We start from the raw sequence: 26,385 nt of genomic DNA, 5'->3' as shown, positions 1-26,385 counted from the left end.
TTATCTTAAAAGTTAGTTTATTCATGACACATATTCTGAGGTTGCATAAGGTCTTAATTTTCTTTAACGTTGTTTAACAACTTTATTATATATAGTTTGAATAGATTAGCCCTGCCTTACATTTGCAGTGAGTTACGAAAGTCTTTGTAGCAAAACAATTATTATTGAAGAAAATGGCAGGGTGGTTGGCTGTTTTTTGAGACTAGAGGACTTAGGCTTTTCCATCCAAGGCATGAGTGCATGGCTTAATGGCTGCCCTGCCTTTGCTGAAGTGGATAATATCCATGAGAAGTGGGGGCTCACAATGGTAGCCAGTGCCTTCAGACTAGTGAGGCCTATCTGTCTCCAGCTTCCATTCCTAGACTTTGGTCTGCACATAACAGCACTGCCTGGACTTACTGGTTCCTGTGAAATAAAGGTAGAATTTAGATTCAAATCACCATCTCAGATTCTTCATTTACATTTTCAAGCTGGTATTCAGAGAAATAGCAGGACTTTAAATAGGTACATCAAAATAGGAAAATCAACTTTATCACCAAACGCATTAGTATTACAGGTGACACTACAAGTAAAAATCACTGGATAATGTGCCATAAAAATTTCATTTGTAAATTGACAATTTTTTAAAAAAGGTTTCTTATATGATGGACTCTTAGAAACAATGATTTTATAATTAAAAGTGCATAAATTAAATGAGATGCCAATTTGGAGAGCACCAAATCAGTTGTTAAGTTTGGGAAGAGAAGAATGACAGATGTGAGATAAGCCAGAGATTAGTCACAGTCTTTGAACAATTTTTATAGTTAAAGATGTTTTATTTTTCCCCACAGGTCAACAACTCAGTTTCTTAGTTTTATCATTTATGGATGATTTGGTTTATACAATTATAGATGGGAAAGATGTAGTTTCTGTGGAATTTTAAAGGAAAAAATCCCTGCTTACCACACTTGTGTCAGAGTCTTTGTCTTGAGTAATGAAGCATACAATAGAACTGCCTATATCAGGGTAAAGGTGGGCACAGCTTGAAGCACCTATCACCTGCATCTGTAATATTTCTGGGTTTTCATCTGTCTCTCCTAGAACAATTGGAAAGAAAATCTCAATGAAATAGTTTATCTTGAAACACCAGCTTTGGAGAGAAGACCACTATCTCTATCATCACTTTATTTCTAAGTTTTTATGCTAAGATGTTTTATCACTGTCATCATTAGCAACTTATTCCACAAATGTATATGTTTCAATCTTCTCACTCATTTTTCAAATGCCACTGTTGTTAATTAACAAGTACCATTTTACTTGTAAGTTTAGCAATTTCAACTTAAGTCTAGTTTCATTTTCTTAAAAAGAACAAATTAAAGGACACAAAAACATCTTCCTATGTTCTAAAGATACAAAACTGTTTAATTGCATATTTTCTCTATTTTGTTTATACAAACTGGCTGTACATAGAAAGATCTCCCTTGTATTATCTTTCATCTTTAAAATATTATGGATTCATCATAAAGCCATCGTTTTATGAAATAAAAATTAATTTCATATAAAATGATAGAAGTCTTAAAAGGAGGAATAATGGAGACAGTAGTGATTACAGTTCTTCCTTGAGGAGTGATATCTTTGCTCTCATGTTTACTGCAGCATTACTCACAATAACCAAGATAATTCAACAACTCTAATGTCTATATACAAATAAGTAAAAGCTGAGATATATATATATATATATATGTATATATATATATGTATATATATATATATATATATATATATATATGCAATGGCAAGTATTCAGTCTTAAAAAAAGAAAATTTTCTTAATTATAATGGATGAACCTGGAGGACATTATGCTAACTGAAATAATCCAGTTACAGGAAGATAAATGCTCTATGATTCCACTTATAGAAGATATCTCATATACGTGACTGAACAACAAAAAGGTACCTCAAGTATTCAGATTCATATAAGTGGACAGCTGTCAGGGCCTGGATGCACAGAGAAATGGACTGTTGTTTGAAAGTCATAAAGTTTCTCTTAAGCAAGTTGATTAAGTGCTAGAGACCTGCAAAATCTCCTAAGGTACAAAAGTGTCCCTAAATTTAAGAATATTATATTATGCACCTAATTTTTTTATTAAGAAAGTAGTTCTCACATCAACTGTTCTTAACACATACACATACAAAATGGGGCACAAGGCACCTTTTGGAAATGATAGGTATGTGTATTAGCTTAAGTAAATGGTTTCACAGTTGTATTGCTGTTGTTTAGTCACTCAGTCATGTATGACTGTTTGTGACCTCATAGACTGTAGACTGCCTGGCTTGTCTGTCCCTGGGCTTCCTCAGGTAAGAATACTGGCCTGGGCTGCATTTCATCATCCAGGAGACCTTTCTGACCCAGGAATCAAACTATGCATTGTAGGTGGATTCCATACCAGTGTACACTTAGGAAGCTGCCTCATAGTTGCATGCATAATTCCAAATTCTTAAAATTGTTCAGATTAAATATACACAGTTTTTTATATGTTTTTTATATCTTAATAAAGTTATTAACTCTTAAAACCAGAGGGGTGGGATGGGGAGGGAGGTGGGAGGGGGTTTCTGGAAGGGGAACACATGTACACCCATGGCGGATTCATGTCAATGTATGGCAAAACCAATACAATATTGTAAAGTAAAATATATATGTGTGTGTGTGTGTGTGTGTGTGTGTGTGTGTGTATTTTAAAAAAGAAAACATAAAGGTAATTCAATAAATAAAATAAAATAAAATAAAAAGAAATACTTCTTCCTTAAGTTTTTATCATCAAAAATATGGACCAGGAGTGGGATTTCTGGCTCATATAATAGCTTCATTTTTAGTTTTCTGAGGAACCTCCATGCTGACCTCCACAGTGACTGTGGCAATTTACAATACCAGCACAGTGTAGAGGGTTCTCTTTTCTTCACAGCATCTTCAGCATTTGTTATCTGGTGTTTTCTTGATGACAGTCATTCAAACATGTATTATTTAATTTTGGTTTTGATTTGCATGTCTCTGATGATTTTTGATGAAGAAGCAAAAGCAAAGAGACACAGCCATGTAGATACAGAGAACATAGAGTGGCTACCAGAGGACGATGAGCAGGGGGAGAAGGTAAGGGTTAAATGGAGATTTAAGCATATGGTGTTGCATGAAAACTAAATTTATGGTGTTGAGCAGTTGTAGTGTATACAAGGTAGAAATATAATGTTGTACAGTGGTCCAATATTCTTCACTGGACAATTCCATGGACAGAGGAGCCTGGTGGACTACAGTCCATGGGGTCACAAAGAGTCAAATGCAACTTAATGACTAAACAACCACCACCACTGTCTTATTTAAAATCAGTACCCTAACAAAGAAAATAAACACTAACCTGGCTTAAGAATTCGTGGCCCAGAGAGCCAGCATTCTGAGCTGTTCAGGTTCTTCAGATGACCCAAGGGTGCTAAAAGCTGAATGGGAGTCTGGACCTCTTGAAGGAGCAGCAATGCTAGATCGTTTCTTGCTGCCCCACTCACCAATCGAAATCTTTCATGCGGAAGAATGGTAGAGACCTTAACAACTCTCAGAGGTGCCCCAGGGTGCCTCAGGCCCAATATTACAGCTGTGTCTTCAGGATTCCTAGATGAATAGTTAGAGAAAATTAGAACAGACTCCCTTGGAAACTTGAGTCCTGTAAATCTACCACATTAGCTTTTATCATGTATTCCTTACCCCTGATACACCAAGTTCATACTTCGCATCAAGAAAAATAAAGCTGGGTTCACAGACAATATTATTACAGAAACATTAACTGACAGAGAAAACAATCGGCCAAACACAGAGACATGTTTGCTTAGCCTGATGCAAAGATGTTATGAAGCATAAGAGAGATGATTCAGGCATAAAATGAAGTGAATTTGTTCAAAGAAAGCTTCAACAAATGTGGAGATACTAGGTTATAGTATACTGGAAGATTCATGAGGCCAACTTACATATTCCTGACACAGTGGGCTGCAGTGAGTATCCAAGAGCTGCTAACAATGGAACCACTGCAAATTTGACTGCCACAACTGATGATCATGGCCTGCCAAGGCATGGCATATCTCAGAGAAATTCGTTCTGCCAACGCTGAGGAAAAACAGTAAAAATGAATTCAGCAGAATTTTCATCTATATCCCATCTATAAAATTTTCACGTCTCACAGCTCTGCTAAGCATATCTATTATTAAAATTGACTTGCAAACACACACTCAGCATTTTTGTGTACACGTTACCTCCCTGGAAATAATTCTCCCCTTATTATTGCCTTTTCAAATGTGTAATTTTTAATAGTCCAGGTTCAGTTTTCTCCAGATCTCTCACTGAGTTACAATATAAGAAAATCAACTAGAAAGCAATAAAAGACAATAATTTAATTTGAAAATGTTACAGAAATAAAAATTGTAGTTTAAGTGAGCTGGAGGGGTGAGCTGACTAAATTCAAAACTTAGTGACATGGCAAATAGACACACTAAATTGGAAATTTCAGCAAAATGCTTATATTTAAAAAATAGGAACTCAAAAAGTGGGAGTTGAAGCTAAGTATGTGTGTGTGTGTGTGTGTGTGTGAAATGGTGGAGATAAGCTACTTTCAAAAAGTAGTAAGGGCGTAAATGAAGATAAAATTTGATCCTTCACTGATGCATACTCTGAGATATCTGTGTGAAAAACATTGAAGAATTTGACTATAAAATGAGATGATCCCTATGTTTTAAAAGCATAATTCAGTGTGGATATGGCAATGTGAGCCAGGGCAAATGGCTTTAAGTAAAAATGTAAAATGTGGGAATCTTACTCAATCAAAATATATCTAATTTACTTTGATGAGTATAATTTGTTGCATAAGAGTTAAGGAAAGAAGAAATGATAATCATCAAAATATGCCATTGTTGGGTACGTAGTAAAAGAAAACGAAGTGAAGTTGCTCAGTCATGTCCAACTCTTTGTGACCCCATGGACTATAGCCTACCAGGCTCCTCTGTCCATGGGATTTTCCAGGCAAGGGACTAGAGTGGGTTGCCATTTCCTTCTCTAGGGGATCTTCCAGACCCAGGAATTGAACCCGGGTCTCCCACATTGCAGGCAGATGCTTTACCATCTAAGCCACCAGGGAAGCTGGGTACATAGTACCCTCCAGAAATACTTACATATTGTCAACAAAACCAACATATTTAACTTAAAATTTTAAAATTATTTTTGTAAAGCAATAAACAATAGTAAAAAACTTTATATTAGGCAAATAAGAAATTTGAGTTTCTGTGCTATCCCTGTTTCCACTTTGATCTTTAACAAATGATGAATCCAGTGTACTTCTCTAGGTTTCAGAATAATACATTAAGATGAACATAATGATAATGTCATGTATATCATATGGGTACATAAGAAAGTTAAATAATGTGTCAAGGATGAAATGCATTTGTAAGCCATAATGTAAATAATTCCTATCACTTCATTGGCATAAAAATTCATGCATTACCAGGAAAAAAAATATTCTCTACACCCTCCCTTTTCTACTTTCATTATCCTCTTCTCTTCCTTTCTTTCTACAACGTCACTCACTACAATTTTCCTGGGCCTTACTCTGAGGCTGTGGCAGAAAGATGAAATGTGGCCGTACAGAAGCAGGTATGGAGGTAAAAGCTGAGGCATTCATAGAGGTAGAGACTGAAAGGGAGATGGAAGCCGAGGTAGTCATGAGCCCTTGCTTGGACCAGGGTGCATGGCTGGGTCGTGTAACTCCCTGGATCCAGAAAAGGAAAGGGCTCACTTGGCTGAAGACGTAGGGCTTTGTGCAGTGTTCATCAAAATGAGTCAAGATTCCCACCTGCACCCATGTGTCTTTTTGTTGTAGATGACACACAAGAGGTGCCCCAAGGTCACCCTACAAGAAACAAGGAAAAAGAATATTTTAAAGGAGGTTAGGAAATAACTTCTTATATTGAAGGATATTCCTCTCTTTCTTCCTGCCTTTTATGCCCTCAACTCATCACCTTACAGCCAGCCTCCCCCATAGCTTTCTTGGCTTCCACACAGAAAGTAAATTCATTCAGTTTGGGCCAAAACTGGGCACATGTGATGACTTGCAGGATGCTCAGGTGCCTTTTTTGCAAAATTCCAGGACTTCCTAGTGGAAAACAGAGAATAGAGAGTTTAAGCATTAGCCTAGACTAGAAGGAGAAATGCGGCTAAAGAAAAAAAAAAATCTACTATTACATATTACAAAATATTGCTCTTTCCAAATGTGTCATTGTCCTCCAATCTCAGTTTTCTGTATTACTCACCTCTCATGAGAGACCAACTGGGTAGCCAGCAGTCATATAGTTGTATATTTTTCTCTTCCTCTAGGTTCTCCTCCAGGCAGATAGGAAGAACCAGGGGTTGAAAATGTAATGGTTGCTTCAAGAAGATTAGACCAGGTCCCAAAGGTCCTCTGGAGCCTAGGTAGGGCATGGCACGATGAATGCCTACAGGTTGAGCTTGTGCAGGGTCTTGAAGATCAATAAGCCCCACCTGGACATGAGCCAGTGCTTCTGAGTTTTTTCTGGGAGGAAAATTAAGCAGGCATTTTATTGTTACATAATTCAATGTGAAAAAAAAGTGCTTAGAGATCATATGAATCAAATGAAATCTAGGTGAACACTAAATTACTAGTTTTATTCTCTTCTCTACTTGTTGCCAACATATAATATCTTATTAGGCACAATATGTTTGGACGCTTTCAATATTTTACATTCTACTACTTATAGTGTTTAACACTGAGTGATGCAGACTTGGAAAGTACCAGCTGAGCTACAAGGAAAGCCCAAGAATACTGGTATGGATAACCTATCCCTTCTCCAGTGGATCTTCCTGACCTAGGAATTGAACCAGGGTCTCCTGCATTGCCGGCGAAGGCAATGGCACCCCACTCCAGTACTCTTGTCTGGAAAATCCCATGAATGGAGGAGCCTGGTGGGCTGCAGTCCATGGGGTCGCTAAGCATCGGACACGACTAAGCGGCTTCACTTTCACTTTTCCCTTACATGCAATGGAGAAGGAAATGGCAACCCACTCCAATATTCTTGCCTGGAGAATACCAGGGACGGAGGAGCCTGGTGGGCTGCCGTCTATGGGGTCGCACAGAGTCAGACATGACTGAAGCGACTTAGCAGCAGCTCCTGCATTGCAGGCAGATTCTTTACCAACTGAGCTGTTAGGGAACCCCTGCAAAGTTAGGAGTTAAAATATCCCATATCATGTATACCAGATCCACTATCTATAACTAAAGAAGCATATCTAGCTTCTTTGAAGGAATATACCATTAATGAACTGAAAATCTTCATATTTTGTAATTATACTTTAACCTTTTGAAATGACTGATTCATACTCACATGAAATTTGCACATCTAGCTGTAGTGAGAATCCACTGTTCGTTCAGTATAGAACCAGCACAGAAATGGGAGAAAGAGAGTTGCACAGAAACCATCCAAGGGAATTCACCCACTTCGGCCTCCCAGCAGTTGGGACAGTGTGGAACTAGGCCGGGACGTAATCCACACTCTGTAGAAGGAATCCATAGGTGAGACAGGGTGAAGTTAATGGTACCACCCTTCTTTCCCTGAACGTGTTGACTTCCTACGTTTAGATTTTAGGAAAATGCCTGTAACTCTTCAATTTTTCAGGAATGCTTGGAAATATATGTACATTTTAACCCTATAATGTTAGATAGTATAACAGTTTGTCTACCATGAAAAACCCAAAGTATCTCTATTCATTTCCCAAGTGGAATAGTAAACTATTTCTAAGCACTAAAGCTCTTATACTACTGTTATCTGTGTAAAATTTAAATCTTAAACTATTACTGGCAAAATAAGATATTTTCTTAATTATGTGGATATATCTTAAGATTATATTATTTATTGCCCTTTTTTTCATGCAGATTATAATTTTAATTTGGTCCTGACAAGATTTGACATGATCTCTGGTCTATCCAGAAACTGGCTTTACGTTCCAAAAAAGACATAATCCCAAATACAGTAACTCAAATAAGCTGAACTTGCCTGTGATTTCATGAGAAATAACAGCTGTCTTGAAGAGCGACAAAGCCTGGAGACTCTCTTTCCAGACCACACCCAGGTGACACTCAGCAAGGGAAATATTGAGTTCAGAATACTTAAGAAGATCTTGTTCAGGCTGATTAGATTTGGTTCCAGATTGATATCCAGGCATCATAGATGGTTGCTTTGTTAAAAGAGTGGCTGGAGCAGTATGTAAGGATGAAAAAGCATGGGAAACAACGGCGTCTTCAGTAAATTTTGAAAAAGATGGTTCCTGGAGAGAACTATCAGAAGCAGCTAAGGGAAGAACGGGAGAGAATGCCACAAGAGGAAGAATTGAGCAAGAAGGAACAGTACAGGGTGAAGAAAATGTGCAAGAAGAAAATACTGAACAGGTAAGAGACAAAGAACATGAAGATGGGAAAAAACAAGGAACAGGAAAGGAAAAAGATGGAAAAAGAGGGTTGAGAGAACTAGATGGGATATGAGGGCTTCCTTTTGTTTTGGTAATTTGTAATTTATTGCCAAAGTTCAGGTAACCAACTCCTCTAGGAAGCCATGTGCTTGAAAGTGTAAGAAAGAGAATATTTGTGATCTCACTGGGTTGGAAAAAATTTGTTTGACCTTGGCTTTCTACTGAAGCTATTTCAGTTGACAAAGCTGCAAAATACTCATCTAGGGAAGGGACAGTTTCTATTGGTAAAAATGTTACATGGTTATACCAGGAATCAAAGTGACTAATTGTTCCATCTGGTTCAATTTCAGGAGAAACAAATGATGTGATTATATCAGCTTCATAAATGACGCCAGGCCTTATTTCTGTCTCAGGCTGGATCCACATTCTGACTCTTTCAGGCTTAGGAATAGCCAGGGATGCAACATTACCAGTTTTAGGGTGAGCCCCAGGATTGACTGCCTGGGTTTCTGGTTGGATCCAAGCTTTAGCTCTACTAACATCAGACTGCATCCAGAAACTCAATATTTGAGACTCAGAAGGAATCCCCAGTCTGACTTTTTTCATTTGAACATGAAACCGAGATTTGATTGTATTGGCTTCCACATTGATCCAGGGTCTGATTGCCTGTGTTTGAACATATGTCCAGGGTTGATTTACCACAGCTCTTTGCTGAGACCAGGGGTTAATTATACCAAATCCAGTCTGGGGCCAAGGATGGACTGACTGAAAGTCATATTGAATCCAGGATCTACTTGCATCAGTTTCAGTCTGTAACCAAGGTGTGACTATACCAACTTCAGATAATTTGGGAGGTTTAACTACCTGACTTCCAATCTGGGTCCAGATTGGAATTGTTTCTGTTTCAGCTTGGGTCCAGAATCTGATTGTATCCACTTCAGGCTGATTCCAAGTATTCATTGGATCAATTTGGGGCTGGAACCAATGCCTTACTGCTGAATCAGTCTCAGGTTGGGTTGAAGGGTAGATCTCTAAAGTTTCATATTGGGTCCATAGTGTGATTTTAGGAGATTCGATATGGAGCCAGGGTTGACATGTACCAGTTTCAGACTTGATCCAGGATCCAACAGAACTAGTTTCATATTGAGTCCAAGGACTGATTATATCAAATTCATTTGGGGCCCAGGAACATGTCATCTGAGATTCAAAGTGAAATGAGGTCCTAATTGAATTTTGACTCAGTGACCAAAATGTGACTGACTGAGATTCAGATGAGATCCATGAATTTCTTATATCAGTTTCATAATAGAGTCTGACTGTGTGGGTTTCAGCTCGGATCCAAGGCTGGGTCCAAATTCTGATTGAATCACTTTTAGGCTGAATCCAGGGGTAAACTGTTTGCAACTGTGTTTGGATCCAAGTAGCAACAATTTGAGATTGAGTTTGGGTCCCTTCTCTTACTGCATTAATTTGAGTTTGGAACCAAGATTTGATAGTATCAGCCTGGGTCAATAGTGTGATTGCATTAGTTTTAGATTGTGTCGAGGGTCTGACTAGTTCAGATTCAGCTTGGATCCAAGCTCTGACTACACTACTTCTCGCTTGAGTCCAAGAGTTGACTATACCGGCTCCAGTTTGGATCCATTTTCTTACCTCCTCAGTTTCAGAAAGGGGCCAGAACCTCACTGTGTCTCCCTCAGACTGGTTCCAAGGGTGGAATATACCAGTTTCAATCTGAAACCATGACATGACTATAGAAGTCTCATGTTGGGCCAAGGGCTTCACTCTACCCACTCCAAAATGTGTTGAGGTACTCATTCTTTGAGACTCTGATTGGGCCCAGGAATTTATTCTTTCTGAGGATACAAACCAAGTTCTGCTAATATCAGCTTCATTTTGGGGCCAGAGTCTAGCTGCTTGGGGCAAAGGTACTACCTGCGATATGAGTGTTCCAGATTCAGGAAGGGTCACTGTATTGGCATTATCAATTTCAGGATGTGTCCACAGAGGAGATTCCTGATTTTCAATTTGGTTCAAGGATCCAAAAGTATCAATTTGAGGATTTAGTGAAAACATGAGTGTACCAGTTTGAGGCAGATGCCACCTTTTCTTAGACTCAGTTTTAAGCATTGGCCAAAATTCGATTGTATCAATAATATTTTGTGTGAAAGAATGTAATGCTAGAGCCTGAGTAGACAACACCACTGTGGAAACCGCAGACTGTCTCCACGATGTTAATGCTGGAGATTCAGCAGATTTCCATGGTGTGATTATGGCTCCTAAAGATTCTATCAAAGTATTTATTGAAAACTGACACTGGGTCAATGGTGTGACTATGTAAGTGACCTTAGTCTCTGTCCAATATTTTGTTGTTGAATATTCAGCCTCAGTCCGCAGTATTGGCTCTGTCTGAATATTTAAAACTGGCTTTACTGTGTGAGTCCATGATGTAATTCTAAAACTTTCAGTAGATGTCCAAGGGTTTGCTGGTGCAGAGTCAGACTGAGCCCGTGGCGGGCCTCTGTAAAGCACATTCACTTTCCAGGTATTTGTAGCTTGATTTTCAGCCTGAGTCCATGGAGCGGCTGTGAGAAGCATAGCCTCTGTCCAGGTGTTTACAGCTGGACTTCCAGTGTGTGACCATGGTGCAGCTGTAAAAGGGGCATTCCATGTCCAGGTATTTACTGCTGGACTTTCAGCCTGAGTCCATGGTAGAGCTGAGAAAGGCACATTTTTTCTCCAGGTGTTTACAGATGGACTTTCATCCTGAGTCCATGGTGGGGCTGTGAAAGGCAAAGTCTCTCTCCAGGTGTTTACAGCTGGACTTTCAGCCTGAGTCGTTGATGGGGCTGTGATTTCAGCCTGAGTCGTTGATGGGGCTGTGAAAGGCAAAGTCTCTGTCCAGGTGTTTACAGCTAGACTCTCAGCCTGAGTCCATGGTGGAGCTGAGAAAGGCACAGCCTCTCCCTCGCTTTTTACAGCAGGATGTTCAGCCTGAGTCCATGGTGGCGCTGTGAAAGGCACAGTCTCTCTCCATGTATTTACAGCTGGATGTTCGTCCAGTTTCAAGGGTGGGGCTATTAAAGGCACATTCTCTCTCCAGGTATTTACAGATGAATTTTCAGCCTGAGTCCAAGGTGAGCCTGCTAAAGGTACAGTCTCCTTCCAGGTATTTAAAGTTGGACCTTTAGCCTGTGCCCATGGTGGGGCTGTGAAAGTCAACATCTCTCTCCAGCTATTTACATCTGGGCCTTTACCTTGAGTCCATGGTGGGACTGTGAAAGGCACAGTATCTGTCTGGGTATTTACATCTGGACCTTCAATGTGTGTCCATTGTCGGGCTGTGAAAGGCACAGTCTCTCTCCCAGTATGCACAGCTATACTTTCAACCTGAGTCCAAGGTGGACTGGTAAAAGTCACAGCTTCTCTCGAGGTATTTACATCTGTACTTTCAGCCTGTGTCCATGGTGTGGCTGTGAAAGGCACAGTCTCTCTCCAGGTATTTACATCTGGACTTTCAATCTGTGTCCTTGGTGGGGCTCTGAATGGGACAGTCTCTCCCCAGGTAATTACACTTGGACTTTCATCCTGAGTCCATAGTGAAGCTGTAAAAGGCACAGTCTCTCTCCAGGAATTTACAGCTGGCCATTCTATCCAAGTCCATGATGGGGCTGTGAAAGGCACAGTCTCTCTCCAGTTATTTACAGCTGGACCTTTACCTACAGTCCATATTGGGGCTGTGAAAGGCAGAGTCTCTCTCCAGCTATTTATAGCTGTACTTTCAGCCTGAGACCAAGGTGGGCCTGTGAAAGGCACAGCTTCTCTTGAGGTATTTACATCTGTACTTTCAGCCTGTGTCCATGGTGCGGCTGTGAAAGGAACAGTCTCTTTCCAAGTGTTTACAGCTGGACGTTCAGCCTGTGTCCATGGTGGGACTGTGAAAGACACAGTCTCTCTTAAAGTATTTACAGCTGTACTTTCAGACTGAGTCCAAGGTGGGCCCATTAAAAGCACAGTTACACTCCAGGTATTTACAGCTAGACCCTCAGCCTGTGTCCACAGTGTGTCTGTAAAAGTCAACATCTCTCTCCATTTGTTTACAGTTGGACCTTTATCTTGAGTCCATGGTGGAGCTGTGAAAGGCACCGTCTCTCTCCAAGTATGCACAGCTGTACTTTCAGCTTGAGACCAGTGTGAGCCTGTGAAAGGCACCGCTTCTCTCAAGGTATTTACATCTGTGCTTTCCTCCTGAGTCCATGTTGGGGCTGTGAAAGGCACAGTCTCTCTCCAGGTGTTTACAGGTGGATTTTCAGCCTGAGTCCAAGGTGGGCTTGTGAAAGGCACAATCTCCCTCCAGTTATGTAAAACTGGACCTTCAGCCTGTATCCATGGTGCAATTTTGAAAGACAAAGTCTCTCTTAAAGCATTTACAGCTGTACTTTCAGCCTGAGTCCAAGGTGGGCCTGTTAAAAGCACAGTCACCCTCCAGGTATTTACACCTGGACTCTTAGCCTGTGTCCTCGATGGGGCTGTGAAAGTCAACATCTTTCTCCAGTTGTTTACAGATGGACCTTTCAACCTGAAAGCTATACTTTCAACCTGAGACCAAGGTGGGCCTGTGAAAGGCACAGCTTCTCTTGAGGTATTTACATCTGTACTTTCAGCCTGTGTCCAAGGTGGTCCTGTTAAAGACACAGCCTCTCTCCAGATATTTACATCTGGACCCTTAGCCTGTGTCCACGATGGGGCTGTGAAGGTCAACATCTTTCTCCAGTTGTTCACAGATGGACCTTTAACTTGAGTCCATGGTGAAGCTGTGAAAGGCACAGTCTCTCTCCAGTTATTTACATCTGGACCTTCAGCCTGTGTCCATGGTGGGGCTGTGAAAGGCACAGTCTCTCTTAACGCATTTACAGCTCTACTTTCAGCCTGAGTCCAAGGTGGGCCTGTTAAAAGCACAGTCTCCCTCCAGGTATTCACAGCTGGACCTTCAGCCTGTGTCCATGGTGGGGCTGTGAAAGTCAACATCTCTCTCCATTTATTAACAGCTAGACCTTTATCTTGAGTCCACGATGGAGCTGTGAAAGGCACAGTCTCTCTCCAAGTCTGCAGAGCAGTACTTTCAGCCTGTGTCCAAAGTTGGCCAGTTAAAGGCACAGTTTCTCTCAAGGTTTTTACATCTGGACCTTCAGCCTGTGTCCATGGTGGGGCTGTGAAAGTCACAGTCTCTCCCCAGGTAAGTATAACTGGACTTTCAGCCTGAGTCCATGGTGAGACTGTGAAAGGAACAGTCTTTATCGAGGTATTTATAGCTGGATTTTCTCTCTGAGTCCATGGTGGGGCTGTGAAAGGCACATTCTCTCTCCAGGCATTTACAGCTAGACTTTCCATCTGAGTCCATGGTGGGTTTGCCAAAGGAACAGTCTCACTCCAGGTATTTACAGCTGGACTTTCCATCTGTGTCCATGGTTGGTCTGTTAAAAGTACAGTCTTTCTCCAGGTATTTACAGCTGAACTTTCAGCCTGTGTCCATGGTGGGTCTGTGAAAGGCACTTCCTTTCTCCAAGTATTTGTAGCTGGATTTTCTGTCTGAGTCGATGGTGGGAATGTGAAAGGAACAGTCTCTCTCCAGGTGTTTGCATCTGGACTTTCAATTTGTGTCCTTGGTAGGGCTCTGAATGGGACAGTCTCTCCCCAGGTAATTACACCTAGACTTTCATCCTGAGTCCATAGTGGGACTGTAAAAGGCACAGTCTCTCTCCAGTTATTTACAGCTGTGCCTTTATCTGGAGTCCATATTGGGGCTGTGAAAGGCACAGCCTGAGTCCAAGGTGGGCTTGTTAAAGGCACAGCTTCCCTCCAGGTATTTATAGACAAACTTTCAGCCTGTGTCCATGGTGGGCCTGTGAAAGGCACTTCCTGTCTCCAGATATTTATAGCTAGTCTTCCAGCCTGAGTCCATGGTGGGGTTGTGAAAGGCACATTCTCTCTCCACGTATTTACAGCTGAACTTTCAACCTGTGTCCATGTTGGGCCTGTAAAAAAGACAGTCTCTTTCCAGGTATTTATAGCTGGATTTATAGCCTGAGTCAATGCTGGTGTTGTTAACGACTCAGTCTCTCTCCATGTATTTGCAGTTGAACTTTCAGCCTTTGTCCATGATGGGGTTGTGAAAGATACAGTCCCTGTCAAATGAATTATGGAAAATTGAGTTTTAGTCCATTTTCTTCCCCCTACATGTATAGACTCTGGTCTGAAATTCACTTCATTTGGTTCAACTTGGGACACGGTTATGACTCTATAATTTTCTATATGTATCCCATATTTATTTGCTAAAGATTCTACTTGTGTTGATGGTGGAAATGGCTCAAAATTAGAATGTATCCAAGCATTTATCCTTGATGTTCCATATTTGGCCCAAAATGGGACTGTGTAAGCTAATCGTTGTGTCTGGTAATTTGCTACTGGAGATGCACCCAGAGCCCATTTTGTGACTGTATCTACTGTAGTCTTTGTCCAGGAATACAATGCTGAAGATTCATTTTGGGTCCACTGTGTGACTGAATTTGCTGCTGTCCACATCAATGGATGTACTGTTGAATATTTAGCCTGTGTCCATGGTATGACTATGGAAGATACAGGTTTTATCCAGTGATTTACCGATGGAGAGTCAACCTGACCCCATAATGTGACTGTAATCGTCTCAGGCTGTATTAATAGGTTTACACCTTGAGTTTTGGATTTTGTCAAAATATTTCTTGGTAGTGACTTAGACTGTGTCCAGGGATTTACTACTGGAAATTGAGCCTGAGTCCACAGATTTACAAATGGATATTTAGTCTGTATCTGCTTTGTGACTGAGTCAGCTGCAGGTCCTGTCCAGAGAATTCCTGCTAGAGATTCAGACTGAGTCCATGGTTCAGTGACACCTGCCTCAGGCAATTTCCCAAGTTTTACTTTTGAAAAACTGTACTTGGTTCCTGGTGTGACTATATCAGACACAGTCTCTATCTGGGCTTTAACTGCTGTAGAGAATCCTATGGTCGACGGTGTGAGTGTTTCAGAACCTGCCACTTTCCAGGCCTTTTCCTTTGGAGATTTAACCTGGATCCATGGTGTGACTGTATCAGCTTTAGGCCTTGACCAGGGATTTACCTCTGGCGTAAAAACCTGAGTAAACAGTGTGGTTACATCAGTTATATCTCGTGTGAAGTTATATACCAGGGGAAACTCATTTTGGATCCAATGTGTGACTGTTTCTGTCACAGACTGTGACCAAGGCTTTAGTAATGTAATTTTGGCCATGTTCAACAGGGTCATTGTATCAATTACAGACGCTGTTGAGGAAATTACTGCTGGTGTTGTATTCTGGATCAACAGTGAGACTACGTCATATTTAGATTTTGTCCAGGGATTTACTGCAGGAGATTTAGCCTTGATCCATGGTGTCATTTCACCAGCTACAGCTGTTGTTAAGGGACGTGTTGCAGGAGATTCAGCCTGGATCCATGGTTTGACTGATCTAGATAAAGCTATGTTTATTACTGGAGACTCAGCCTGGGTCCGTGATGTGAATGTGCTAGTTTCAAATTGTGTCCTGGAGTTTAATGCTGAATATCTAGAATGGGCCCATGCTGTAATTGGATTGACTTCAGACGGAGTCCATGGATTTACTGAAGCAAATTGAGCTTGGATCCATTGTGTGACTCTATCAGTTTCAAACTGAGACAAGGGATTTACTGCTACAGACATAGTCTGGATCGAGGCTGTGAGTGTATGAACTATGGACTGTGTCAAAAGATTGATGACAGAAGAATTTGCCTGGGTCCAGAGTGTACTGGTATCAGTTGCAATTGTTTCCCAGGGATTTACTGAAGGATATTCAATCTGATTCAGTGTTCTTACTGTATCTGCAACAGCCTCTGTCCAGGAATTTATGACTGGAGATTCAGCCTGAGTCCCGCGTATGATTGTGTCAGTTACAGGTTGTATCCAAGAATGTATTTCTTCAGATTCAGTCTGAGTCCACTGTGTGATTACATCAGTTTCATGCTGTGTCCAGGGATTTACTATAGGTGATTCTATTTGGTTCAATAGTGTGGCTGAACCAGATATGGACTGTCTCTGAGGCTTTACTACTGGGTATTTAGCCTGAGTCATCTGTGTGACTGTGGAAGCTATAGAATTTATCCAGGTATTTAGTGCTGGAAATTCAATTTGAGTCCGTGGTGTCATTGTAGAAACTGCAGCTTCTGTCCATGGATTTATTATTGAAGATTCAGTCTGATTCCACATTGTTACTATATCAACCAGAGGATCTGTCCAAGTCTCTACTGCAGGAAAGTCAGCCTGGGTAATTGATGTCACTATATCAGACATATTCTGAATCCACTGAAATTCTGTTGGAAGTTCAGTTTGAATCCACTGTATAACACGATCAGATGCAGGATCTATCCAGGGATTTATTGTTAGAGAATCAGTCTTGGTCCATAGTGTATCTACATCAGCTGCAAATTGTGTCCAGGGGTTTACTGCTAGAGATTCAGCCTGGGTCCATGGTATGACTGTGGAAGCTACACTCTCTGTCCAAGGATTCACTAAAGATTCAACCTGAGTCCATGATGATATTGTATCACTTTCAACTTCTGTCCAGGGATTTAGAGCTAAAAAATCAGCCTGAGTCCATGGTGGAGCTGCACCAGCTACAGCTTGTGTCCAAGTATTTATTTCTGGACTTTCTGACTGGGTCCAAACTGTGACTACATCAGTTTCATAAGGTACCCAGTTGTATATGTCTGGATTTATTTGATTGGTCCATGTTGAGATACTGTCAGTTTCAGACTGTCTCCAGGAATTCATGGCTAAAGATTCTGTTGAGGTCCATGCAGTGACCATATCCATTTCAGACTTTGTCCAGAAATGTAATAATGGGGAATCGGCCTGAGTATACAGTGTGACTACATTAACCACAGGTTGAGTCCATAAATTTACTACTGGAGATTCACTTTGGGTCCGTTGTGTGACTGTCCCAGCTGCACTATCTGTCCAGGGATTTACTGATGATGATTCAGCCTGAGACCAAGGTGTTGCATCAGTGACAGCTTTTGTCCAGGGAGTTATATCTAAAGGTTCACTGTGGGTCCATTGTGTAATAGTATGAGGTATAGACTGTGTCCAATAATTTATTATGAAGGAGTCAGTCTGTGCCCAAGGTGTAACTGTATCAGGGTCAAATGGCACCCAGGGATTTACTACTAGAGATTCAGCCTGGGTCCATGACTTGACTCTGTCAATTGTAGTTTTTGTCCAGGGATTTGTTTCTGAAAACTCACCTGGAGTCCACTGTGTGACTGTATCAGTCATAGGCTGAGTCCAGAGATTTACTACTATAGATTCAGTCTGAGTCCGTGGTGTTACTGTATTAGATACCAGATGTGTCAAGGGCTTTACTCCTGGAAATTTAGCCTTTGCCTGTGGTATGGTGGTATCAGGTATTTCTGTCCAGTGATATACTGCTGGAATTTTACTATTGGTTGACAATGACACTGTGTCAGTGTCAGATTGTATCCAGAGATTTACTTCTGGATATTCAGCCTGAGTCCAAAGCATGAATGCACCTGCTTCATTTTCTGCTCCAGGGTTGTTGATAGCAATATCTGACTGAATCCAGGGTCTCATTGTATCAGCTTCTGACTGAGTCCAAAATCTATCTTTATTGTTTTCATTCCATGGCTTGAGTGTTTTAGTATCATGTTGCGTCCAGGTTTTAACCTCATAAAATTGGTTCCAGGGCTTGACTATTTCCTTTTTGGATTGTATCCAGTTGTGGGATGTTTTGATTACTGGCTCTGTCCAAAATGTGACTGTTTCCATTTGAGTCCAGAACCATTTGACATTTTCAGCTTCAGTCTGGGTCCATGATCTGTCTATATTACCTTCAGATTGGGCCCAGGAATGGGCTGTTTCTATTTCTGTCTCAATCCAAGGTTTAAATGTATCAGTTTGAGTATTCCACGGAGGTCTGACAGGAACAGCTTCAGGTTCAAACCAAGAAATGATTGTTTGAGTTTCAGTTTGGGTCCAGGTTCTGATTATATCAGTTTGTGTTTGCAACCAAAATCTGATAGCATCAGCTTCAGGTCTTGTCCATGGTGTAGTTGTATTAACTTTAGACTCTGTTGTGAGTCTGAAAGGAGATTCCTCTGGCTTTGTCCGTTGTTGGATGGTGCCACCTTCAGACTGAATCCATGGTCTGACTGTGTCAACTTCAGGCTGAGCCCATATGTGGAGTGTTTTAAAGGCTGCCTGAGTGCTCAGTGTTATTTGGTCAGATTTTGTCAAGAACAAAGGTCTGGCAGTACCAATTTCAGGTTGGTCCCAGGGTCTGAGTGTTTCAATTTCATGGTGGGTCCAGGATATGACTGCATCTGCTTCTGACTGGATCCAAAGTTTATATTTACCTTCTTCAGTTTGAGTTCTGGGTCTGAGATTTTGGAGTTTAGGTTGAATCCAGTGTCTTCTTCCTTTAGTCTGTAACCATGGTTTGGTGGTATCAGCTTTCAGCAGATTCATAAGGCTTCCTGATTGGGTTTCTGACCAGGTCCAAGTTTGGACTACATCAGCTTCATGCTGAGTCCATGGTGTATCAACTTCAGAGTGAATTAAAGGATCAACTATACTAGTAACTGTATGAATCAAAAGCCAGGTTGTATCATCAGTCTGCTTCTGGGTTTTGACTGTAAAAGCACCATACTCGTTCAATGGATTCATTCTATCCATTTGACTTAAGGATGTGATTGTACTGGCCATATACTGGGCCACAGGCCTGTTAGTCTTGCTTGTGGATGAAGCCCAATTAAGGAGCATATTAACAGTTGAGGAAGTCCAAAATTGAGTTGACTTAGATTCAGGGAGAAGTCTGAGTTCTTCTGTCCTTTCTATAGGTCCTTGGGATTTAACTATATTTAGGACAGGCTGAAACCAGGGTTCTGATGTAGGAGTTACTGTCGGATATCGGGATCTCTCTTCATTTAGTATGGAATGAGTCCAGAATCCAATCTTATTAACAATTAAAGGGACCCATGGATTAATCTTATAAGCTACTGGTTGAATAACAGTATTAACTCTATCAGCAGCATGATATGTTTGAGTTCTAAAACTCTCCTCAGCAGGTTGAATCTGCATCACTATTCCTGTTTTATCAGGCATATTATGTGTCAAAGGTCCAACACCAGATATAATATGCAGCCAGGGTCTTCCTGGAAATTGACCTTGGGAAGGAATCATACCATACTGAACTTGAGACTGAACATTATTTATCTCAGAATGAACTTGGTATCCATCTACATCACTTGAAAACAGAATATGTGATCCATCAGCATTATCTAATGGTGGAGTATAAAACCCAATTATACCACCTAAAGATTCAACCCAGTATCTTAATGAATCTGTCATATTTCTATATTTATATTTCATTGCATCTCTCTGAGGAAGGTTCCAGGGTGTATATACATCTGGTGCTGGAGTGTTTCGAGGCTGATGAAGAACTGAAGGATTAGATGTATCAGTTACGGCAGTATTCCAGGACACAGCTGTATGAAAAGGATCCCATGATTTGACAAGAGGAGACGTCCAAGATTGTACCATTAGGAAATTGCTAGCTGAGGAGATCTGACTGCTTTGAGGGTATAACTGTGAACTTCCAGGAAAAGAGTCTCTATTATTTGAACCAAAAAATACAGGAGGATGATTCTGGCGCTGTCTGGTTAGTGGAAAAGTGCCAAATTTCCCCCTCCACGACTGTATAGAGAATCCATGGGAGGAAAAAAATGCAAAAGCACTTTTTGGGCTAAGCCTATCTTGATTACCATGTTCTACCCTAGAAGAAAAACTGCAGGGTAGAGAAAAAATAGGATCCAGTGACTTCTGGGATGCCTTGATAAGTCTTCTCATCCAAGGTAGGTAGGGGGCTGTCTTGATGACAAGAATTGGGTCATAGCAGGCCATTGAGGACTCACTGACCAGGCCTACGAGTTCCAAGTGGTTGCCAAAGACACAGAAAACAGGACTGCCCTGCTGTACCTGAATAAGGAAACAAAGATAACCCATATATATATATATACATGTGTGTGTATATATATGTATGTATATATATATATACATACACATATATACATGACAGATATATATAGTACACATATATAATAAATATAAGTACATAATATAGAAAATAATTATAAAATATAATTATATATTATATATGGTTAACATAATTTAGAAATGCATTAAAATATATAACATTCATATATTTTTGTACAACATATAAATTCCCACACAACATGATAAACAACAACAAATGGTATATGGTGCATACTCCAAAGAGGTCTACGAAATGACATAGGTAAACATAACACTTATTAAAAGAGAAAAGTCACACAGTAGGGGAAAATTTATAGAAAACTTCCAAATTCTAAAAAAGCAAGCTATGTATTCAACATCTTTGTTGCTCTATCACTTGTTATCCCTTTAGCTGAGTATGTCTAGGCAGATTATCTCTACTTATACTAGTCTGGTTCAAGCTATCATTTCTGTTTTCTTCTCACCCACCCTTATCCCAGCATTTGTTCTCATCCCCAAAAGCAAAATTAACTCAGTGTAAAATCCAAATGCTTTACGTTGTTGGTCCTTAATTTCAATATTATTTATTTTACCCTTTTGTTCATTTTTCTACAATCCGGGTATCATAACCTCCTGTTCTTCCCATAGTTTCAAAGATTATTTCTAGTAAGTTCTGTATTATTCAAATTTCTCCCTGAAAATATTCCACCCTTCTTTGTGATCTTGAGAAAAAAGTCTCTATTCATCTTTTACATAATCATGATGCATGTTTACATATATGCATATGATTATGTGATCCTCATAAACACTACATCTATGTATTGCAGTGGATGGATGAAGCACAAACTGGAATCAAGATTGCCAGGAGAAGTATCAATAACTTCAGATATGCAGATGACATAGCCATTTCAGCAGAAAGCAAAGAAGAACTAAAGAGCCTCTTGATGAATGTAAAAGAGGAGAGTGATAAAGTTGACTTAAAATTCAGCATTCAGAAAAATAAGATCATGGCATCCAGTCCCATCATTTCATGGCAAATAGATGGGGAAACAATGGAAAAAGGACAGACTTTATTTGGGGGGAGGGGGCTCCGAAATCACTGCATGTGGTAACTGCAGCCATGAAATTAAAAGATGCTTGATCCTTGGAATAAAGCTATGACCACCCTAGACGACATATTAAAAAGCAGAGACATTACTTGAGACATTTCTGGGTAGCCTTCCACTTCTCCAGGGGATTTTCCCAACCCAGAGGCCAAACCCAGGTCTCTCGCATTGCAGGTGGATTCTTTACCAGCTGAGCCTCAAGTGAAGCCCAAGAATACGGGAGTGGGTAGCCTAACCCTTCTCCAGTGGACCTTCCCGACACAGGAATTGAACCAGTGTCTCCTGCATTGCAGGCATATTCTTTACCAACCGAGCTGTTAGGGAAGCCCCATGTAAACAGTGAAGACTTTATTTTGCGGTGTTCCAAATTCCTGCAGATGGTGACTGCAGCCATGAAATTAAAGACGCTTGCTCCTTGGAAGGAAATCTATGACAAACCTACACACAACATTAAAAGCAGAGACATTACTTTGCTGACAAAGTAGTCTAGTCAAAGCTATGGTTTCTCCAGTAGTCATGTATGGATGTGAGAGTTGGACCACAAAGAAAGATAAGTGCTGAAGAACTGATGCTTTTAAACTGCGGTTTTGCAGAAGACTCTTGAGAGTCCCTTGGACTGCAAAGAGATCCCACCATTCAATCCTAAAGGAAATCAGTCCTGAATATGCATTGGAAGGACCAATGCTGAAGCTGAAACTCCAATACTTTGGCCACCTGATGCAAAGAACTGACTCATTGGAAAAGACTCTGATGCTGGGAAGGGTTGAAGGCAGGAGGAGAAGGGGACAATAGAGGATGAGATGGTTTGATGGCATCACCAACTCGATGGATATGAGTTTGAGTAAGCTTTGGGAGTTGGAGATGGGCAGGGAGGCCTGGCGTGCTGCAGTGCATGGGATTGCAAAGAGTTGGACACCACTGAGCGGCTGAACTGAACTGATTGCTGTGGAAATAGAGAGCCTTTTATTCTTTTCTTTTTTATTATTTAACATGATATCTACCCTCTTAAATATTTATACTGTATATTTGTTTGTCTGTATATAGCATATTATACAGCAGATCTGCAGAATTTACTTATCTTGCATAAAGGAAGATTTATATCTATTTCATAGAATTTTAATACATTATATAGCCCCCCAAAAGTAAATGCCTTTATACAGAAAGTACCCAGCAGTCTTCTTCTGGCTGACTCCAGATGCATAAATTGTTACTTTTAGTCAGGTGAATGTTTTGATGGCGGCAGAATGAGAGGTCCAGCAGCTTAACTGACAATTTCTTGATATTGCTTTCAAAGTTACCATGATCTGAAGGGACAGATGTGGGAAGGATTGTGAGTAGAGGCTATTACGTCTCTTAACATTTTATAGAATAGCTTCCTAGTATTTTTATGTACATATTTCCATTTTTAATTACACAAAATTCCAGAAATATTCTGATATCTTTTCCTGCATGTAATTTCATACACACTTATACACTCTTGGATTTTTTAACTGCTCCCAAATCCTTTGTAAATAGAATGGAGAATAATTGTATCCCATGATTTTGTTACTTTACTTCCTTAAGGACTCCACTCCCCACCCTGTAAAGTGCACTAACGTGTATTTAATTATTAAGAGTTTTTTAAACTTTCCATTTGTTTTCTCATTAATTTGCTTTGTTTTTAATATCAATTTTTGAACTACATTTATGGTACAGCACAACATAACATTTGTGGCTTACTCTGATATTGGTACACCCTGCAGTGTCTGTATTGGCAGTTATAACAGGCCTTCCAGAAGATGTTATAAGTGTGAGAAAGTGGTATTTCTTTCTTCCTGATAGGATATTGAAGGAGTACCACCCCTACATCTGCTTTGACTGGATCTTTTCCAGTTTCTGGATCAAAACTAGGGAGTAGGCATATTTTGTGGCCTCGTAAGACATCTTCTTGGTCAAAGACTCCCGAAATGTCAGAGTTTAACTGTCTCCTAAGGGAATAGGAAAATAAACAACATAATAAAATCAGAGTAAGAAAAATATTTCATTAAACTTCCGTTTAAGCCAAGATGTCTGCCAGTATAAGATCTTTTACTTACAATTCAACAAATCTCTACTTTTTGTCACTGTAAACTGAATTTCTGCCTTACACATTGAATAGTATTTGAGTTTTAGAGCTTCAAATTTCATTTTTAATATATTTTTCAACTAAGATAAAAGTTCGTTTAATGCACAAGATCCAAAGCAAGTACAGCTAACTACAAATGAAGCTAATATGCAAACTAAACGTAACTATGATCATTTTCTCATCCCTTTTAAAATATACTTACAGTTTAGTCAGACAGCTGGCCGTGGAGAGGATCCACCAACGACTCAGGATAATGCCCTGGCAGGTCTCAGCCATGGACACTAGCCATGGGATGTTGTTGGACGCTGACAATGGGGCAATTGTTGGGGTCAATGAGGTTAACCACTGCTTTTGAGAATTGGGTACTGAAAGGGCCAGATAGGGAAGGGAAGAGGTAAATATAACATGAAAAACAGTATCTTGTTAAATGATTAATGAGATTTCTCATTCTAAAATTTTGTTTGATGAAGATGGAAAAGGAGAGAATACAGAAAACTATGACAAGGGATAAAAGTGGGGAAAATGTATCATTAAGCTGAAGAGAAGCACGGATAAGAAACAGGAAATGAGATAAAAGTAACAAGGAGAAAAACAGATGATGTTTCAAGAGAATTTAAGGAAAATCAAAAGTATCTTACACAGCACTAAGACAAATGAGGTGAGATATTCTATGTATCTATAACTTACCACCATAGCAGTGGAAAAACAGCCCCCAAAACTGACAGAGGCAAAGTGGACCTTTCATCTTAGTTCACGTAGATGTGAACACAAGAATAAGGCTCTAGTAGAGTAGCTCTCAAGGTTGAGACTGAGATTATAGAGTATAGAATGTCTGACATCATAATAAGCACTTGTTACATAGACACATCCATTCTATCATGACTAACCAACTAGAAATGTTATAAATAAAATTACTTAACTGAGTTACATATCTAAAAATAAAAATTTTTATCTACTTCAATATTAACTTCCATTTTTGGAATGTTACAATCAATATCCCAGTTCCACATCTTGTAAAACATAATGATATATTTGGCATTAGTAGTTAAGTTAGTGTTAGTCACTCAGTCATGTCTGACTGTTTGCAACCCCATTGGCTATAGCCCACCAGGCTCCTCTGTTCATAAGGATTCTCCAAGCAAGAATACTGAAGTAGGTTGTTATTCCTTTCTCCAAGGGATGATTTCAGCTCATGGATTGAAGCTGGGTCTCCTGCAATGCTGGAAGATTTTTTACTGTCTGAGCCACCGGAGAAGTCCACTTGAAATTACCATATGGATTTATTAACCTACTATATACTGCTTACTAATTAAAAGAATTAGATCAACCTACATGACAAGGGAGCCTGATGGGCTGCCGTCTGTGGGGTCGCACAGAATCGGACACCACCGAAGCGACTTAGCAGCAGCATATGACCTTAGATAGAAAGAAGTTAATGAAATAGTTATTTATTATAGTTTAAAATAATTTGCAGATAAATATACAAAGGATAGCATTATATACTAAATATTTAAATGCAAGGAAAGAAGCTTTTACCCTAATTGAGTTTTCAGGTTAGTGGAGATTATTATTAGTTATGGTTAGATTCTGCTGAACAGAATAGAAAATATAAAATCAATTATAAAAATTACATTTATATTTTGTGTGATATGAGTCATAAGATAGCAGCTAATTCAGGTTCATGATTTTATTGGACATCTGAGCTTGTTCTATCAATTACTTGGCAATTTAAGCCTTTCTTTGCATCCTCAAAATGATGGAAATATGCCATCTCTGTTCCAGAGAAGAAAGGAAAACTCTTATACCTTTCAGCTGAGTCAGATATTTAAGAGACTTAGTAAGTAGCTTTTTCTAATACTTCCAAGATTCCTCATTGTATTTCTTTGTCTACTTCATGAAAATCACTGCTTTTATTAATTCAAGTTTACAAGACTGAAAAGCATTTAAAATAATAAATTTATAAAAATGATCAGAGGGAAGCAGATGGACATGGAATATATATCTCTCCATGGATACATCAGGAATACACCCTCAGGCACATTAGATCTCACAGAACACAAGCTAAGAGAGGGCAGAAGTCCTTGGCCACTGGAAAAGAGTATATAGACCCACACAAAACTCAGTAGGATGAAAGAAGGAGTTGGAGGGAAAGAGGAGCGTGAACAGGACTGGACCCAGGGAGTGCGGGAACTGAAGTAGGGCTTATACCCCACATCAGGGCCAATGTTTCAGTAAGAGGGGAGTATTTTGGCAGTGTGGGAGAGTGAAGTAGATGATCAGTGATAGTGTGAATGGAGTGAGAACCACAAAGACAATCCTTGCCACAGCCATGCATATCCCAGACAGGGACTCAAGTTCCCTAGAAAGCACAGTGGCTGGAACATGGGGACTGAAGAGTAATCCCAGACAAGGTCTGCTGTTGACTGCAGGGTAACAGCCTGAGGGAATGTGAGGGAGGAGACTGTGGTGGAAAATGATGTGGAGGTAAACCTGGCAGCCATGGAGACAAGGCAATACTGATGAGTCATGCTTGTGGGTGGGGCCATCACCATATTCTCTCTCTCCACATAC

The 26,385-nt window shown here is 40.1% G+C and overlaps 1 protein-coding gene across 2 annotated transcripts; it reads right to left on the bottom strand.

Moving 5' to 3' along the window:
* On the bottom strand, nt 1-24,624 carry LOC145537795 (serine protease 53-like). 2 transcript variants are annotated; one of them, XM_081568642.1, is made up of 12 exons: nt 13,146-13,515; nt 11,805-12,860; nt 11,416-11,696; nt 8,076-11,319; nt 7,407-7,575; nt 6,318-6,577; nt 6,027-6,160; nt 5,617-5,917; nt 3,990-4,125; nt 3,389-3,636; nt 943-1,076; nt 1-405 (listed from the first exon to the last, which is right to left on the bottom strand). In XM_081568642.1, the coding sequence occupies exons 1-12, from the start codon at nt 13,513-13,515 to the stop codon at nt 133-135; spliced, it is 6,606 nt and encodes a 2,201-aa protein (XP_081424768.1). In that variant the 3' UTR covers nt 1-132. The 2 variants fall into 2 exon arrangements, with proteins under 2 accessions (XP_081424768.1, XP_081424769.1); XM_081568643.1 differs by lacking the exons at nt 11,416-11,696; nt 11,805-12,860; nt 13,146-13,515 and adding an exon at nt 24,502-24,624 and having other exon boundaries at nt 8,076-8,273.
* Nucleotides 24,625-26,385: the final 1,761 nt, after the last annotated feature.

This window comes from Giraffa tippelskirchi, chromosome Y, assembly GCF_054371585.1.
Source record: "Giraffa tippelskirchi isolate mGirTip1 chromosome Y, T2T-mGirTip1v1.2.pri, whole genome shotgun sequence".
NCBI lineage: Eukaryota > Metazoa > Chordata > Mammalia > Artiodactyla > Giraffidae > Giraffa > Giraffa tippelskirchi.
The sequence above is the reverse complement of the archived record's forward strand: the minus strand, read 5'-3'. Positions and strand labels throughout refer to the sequence as shown.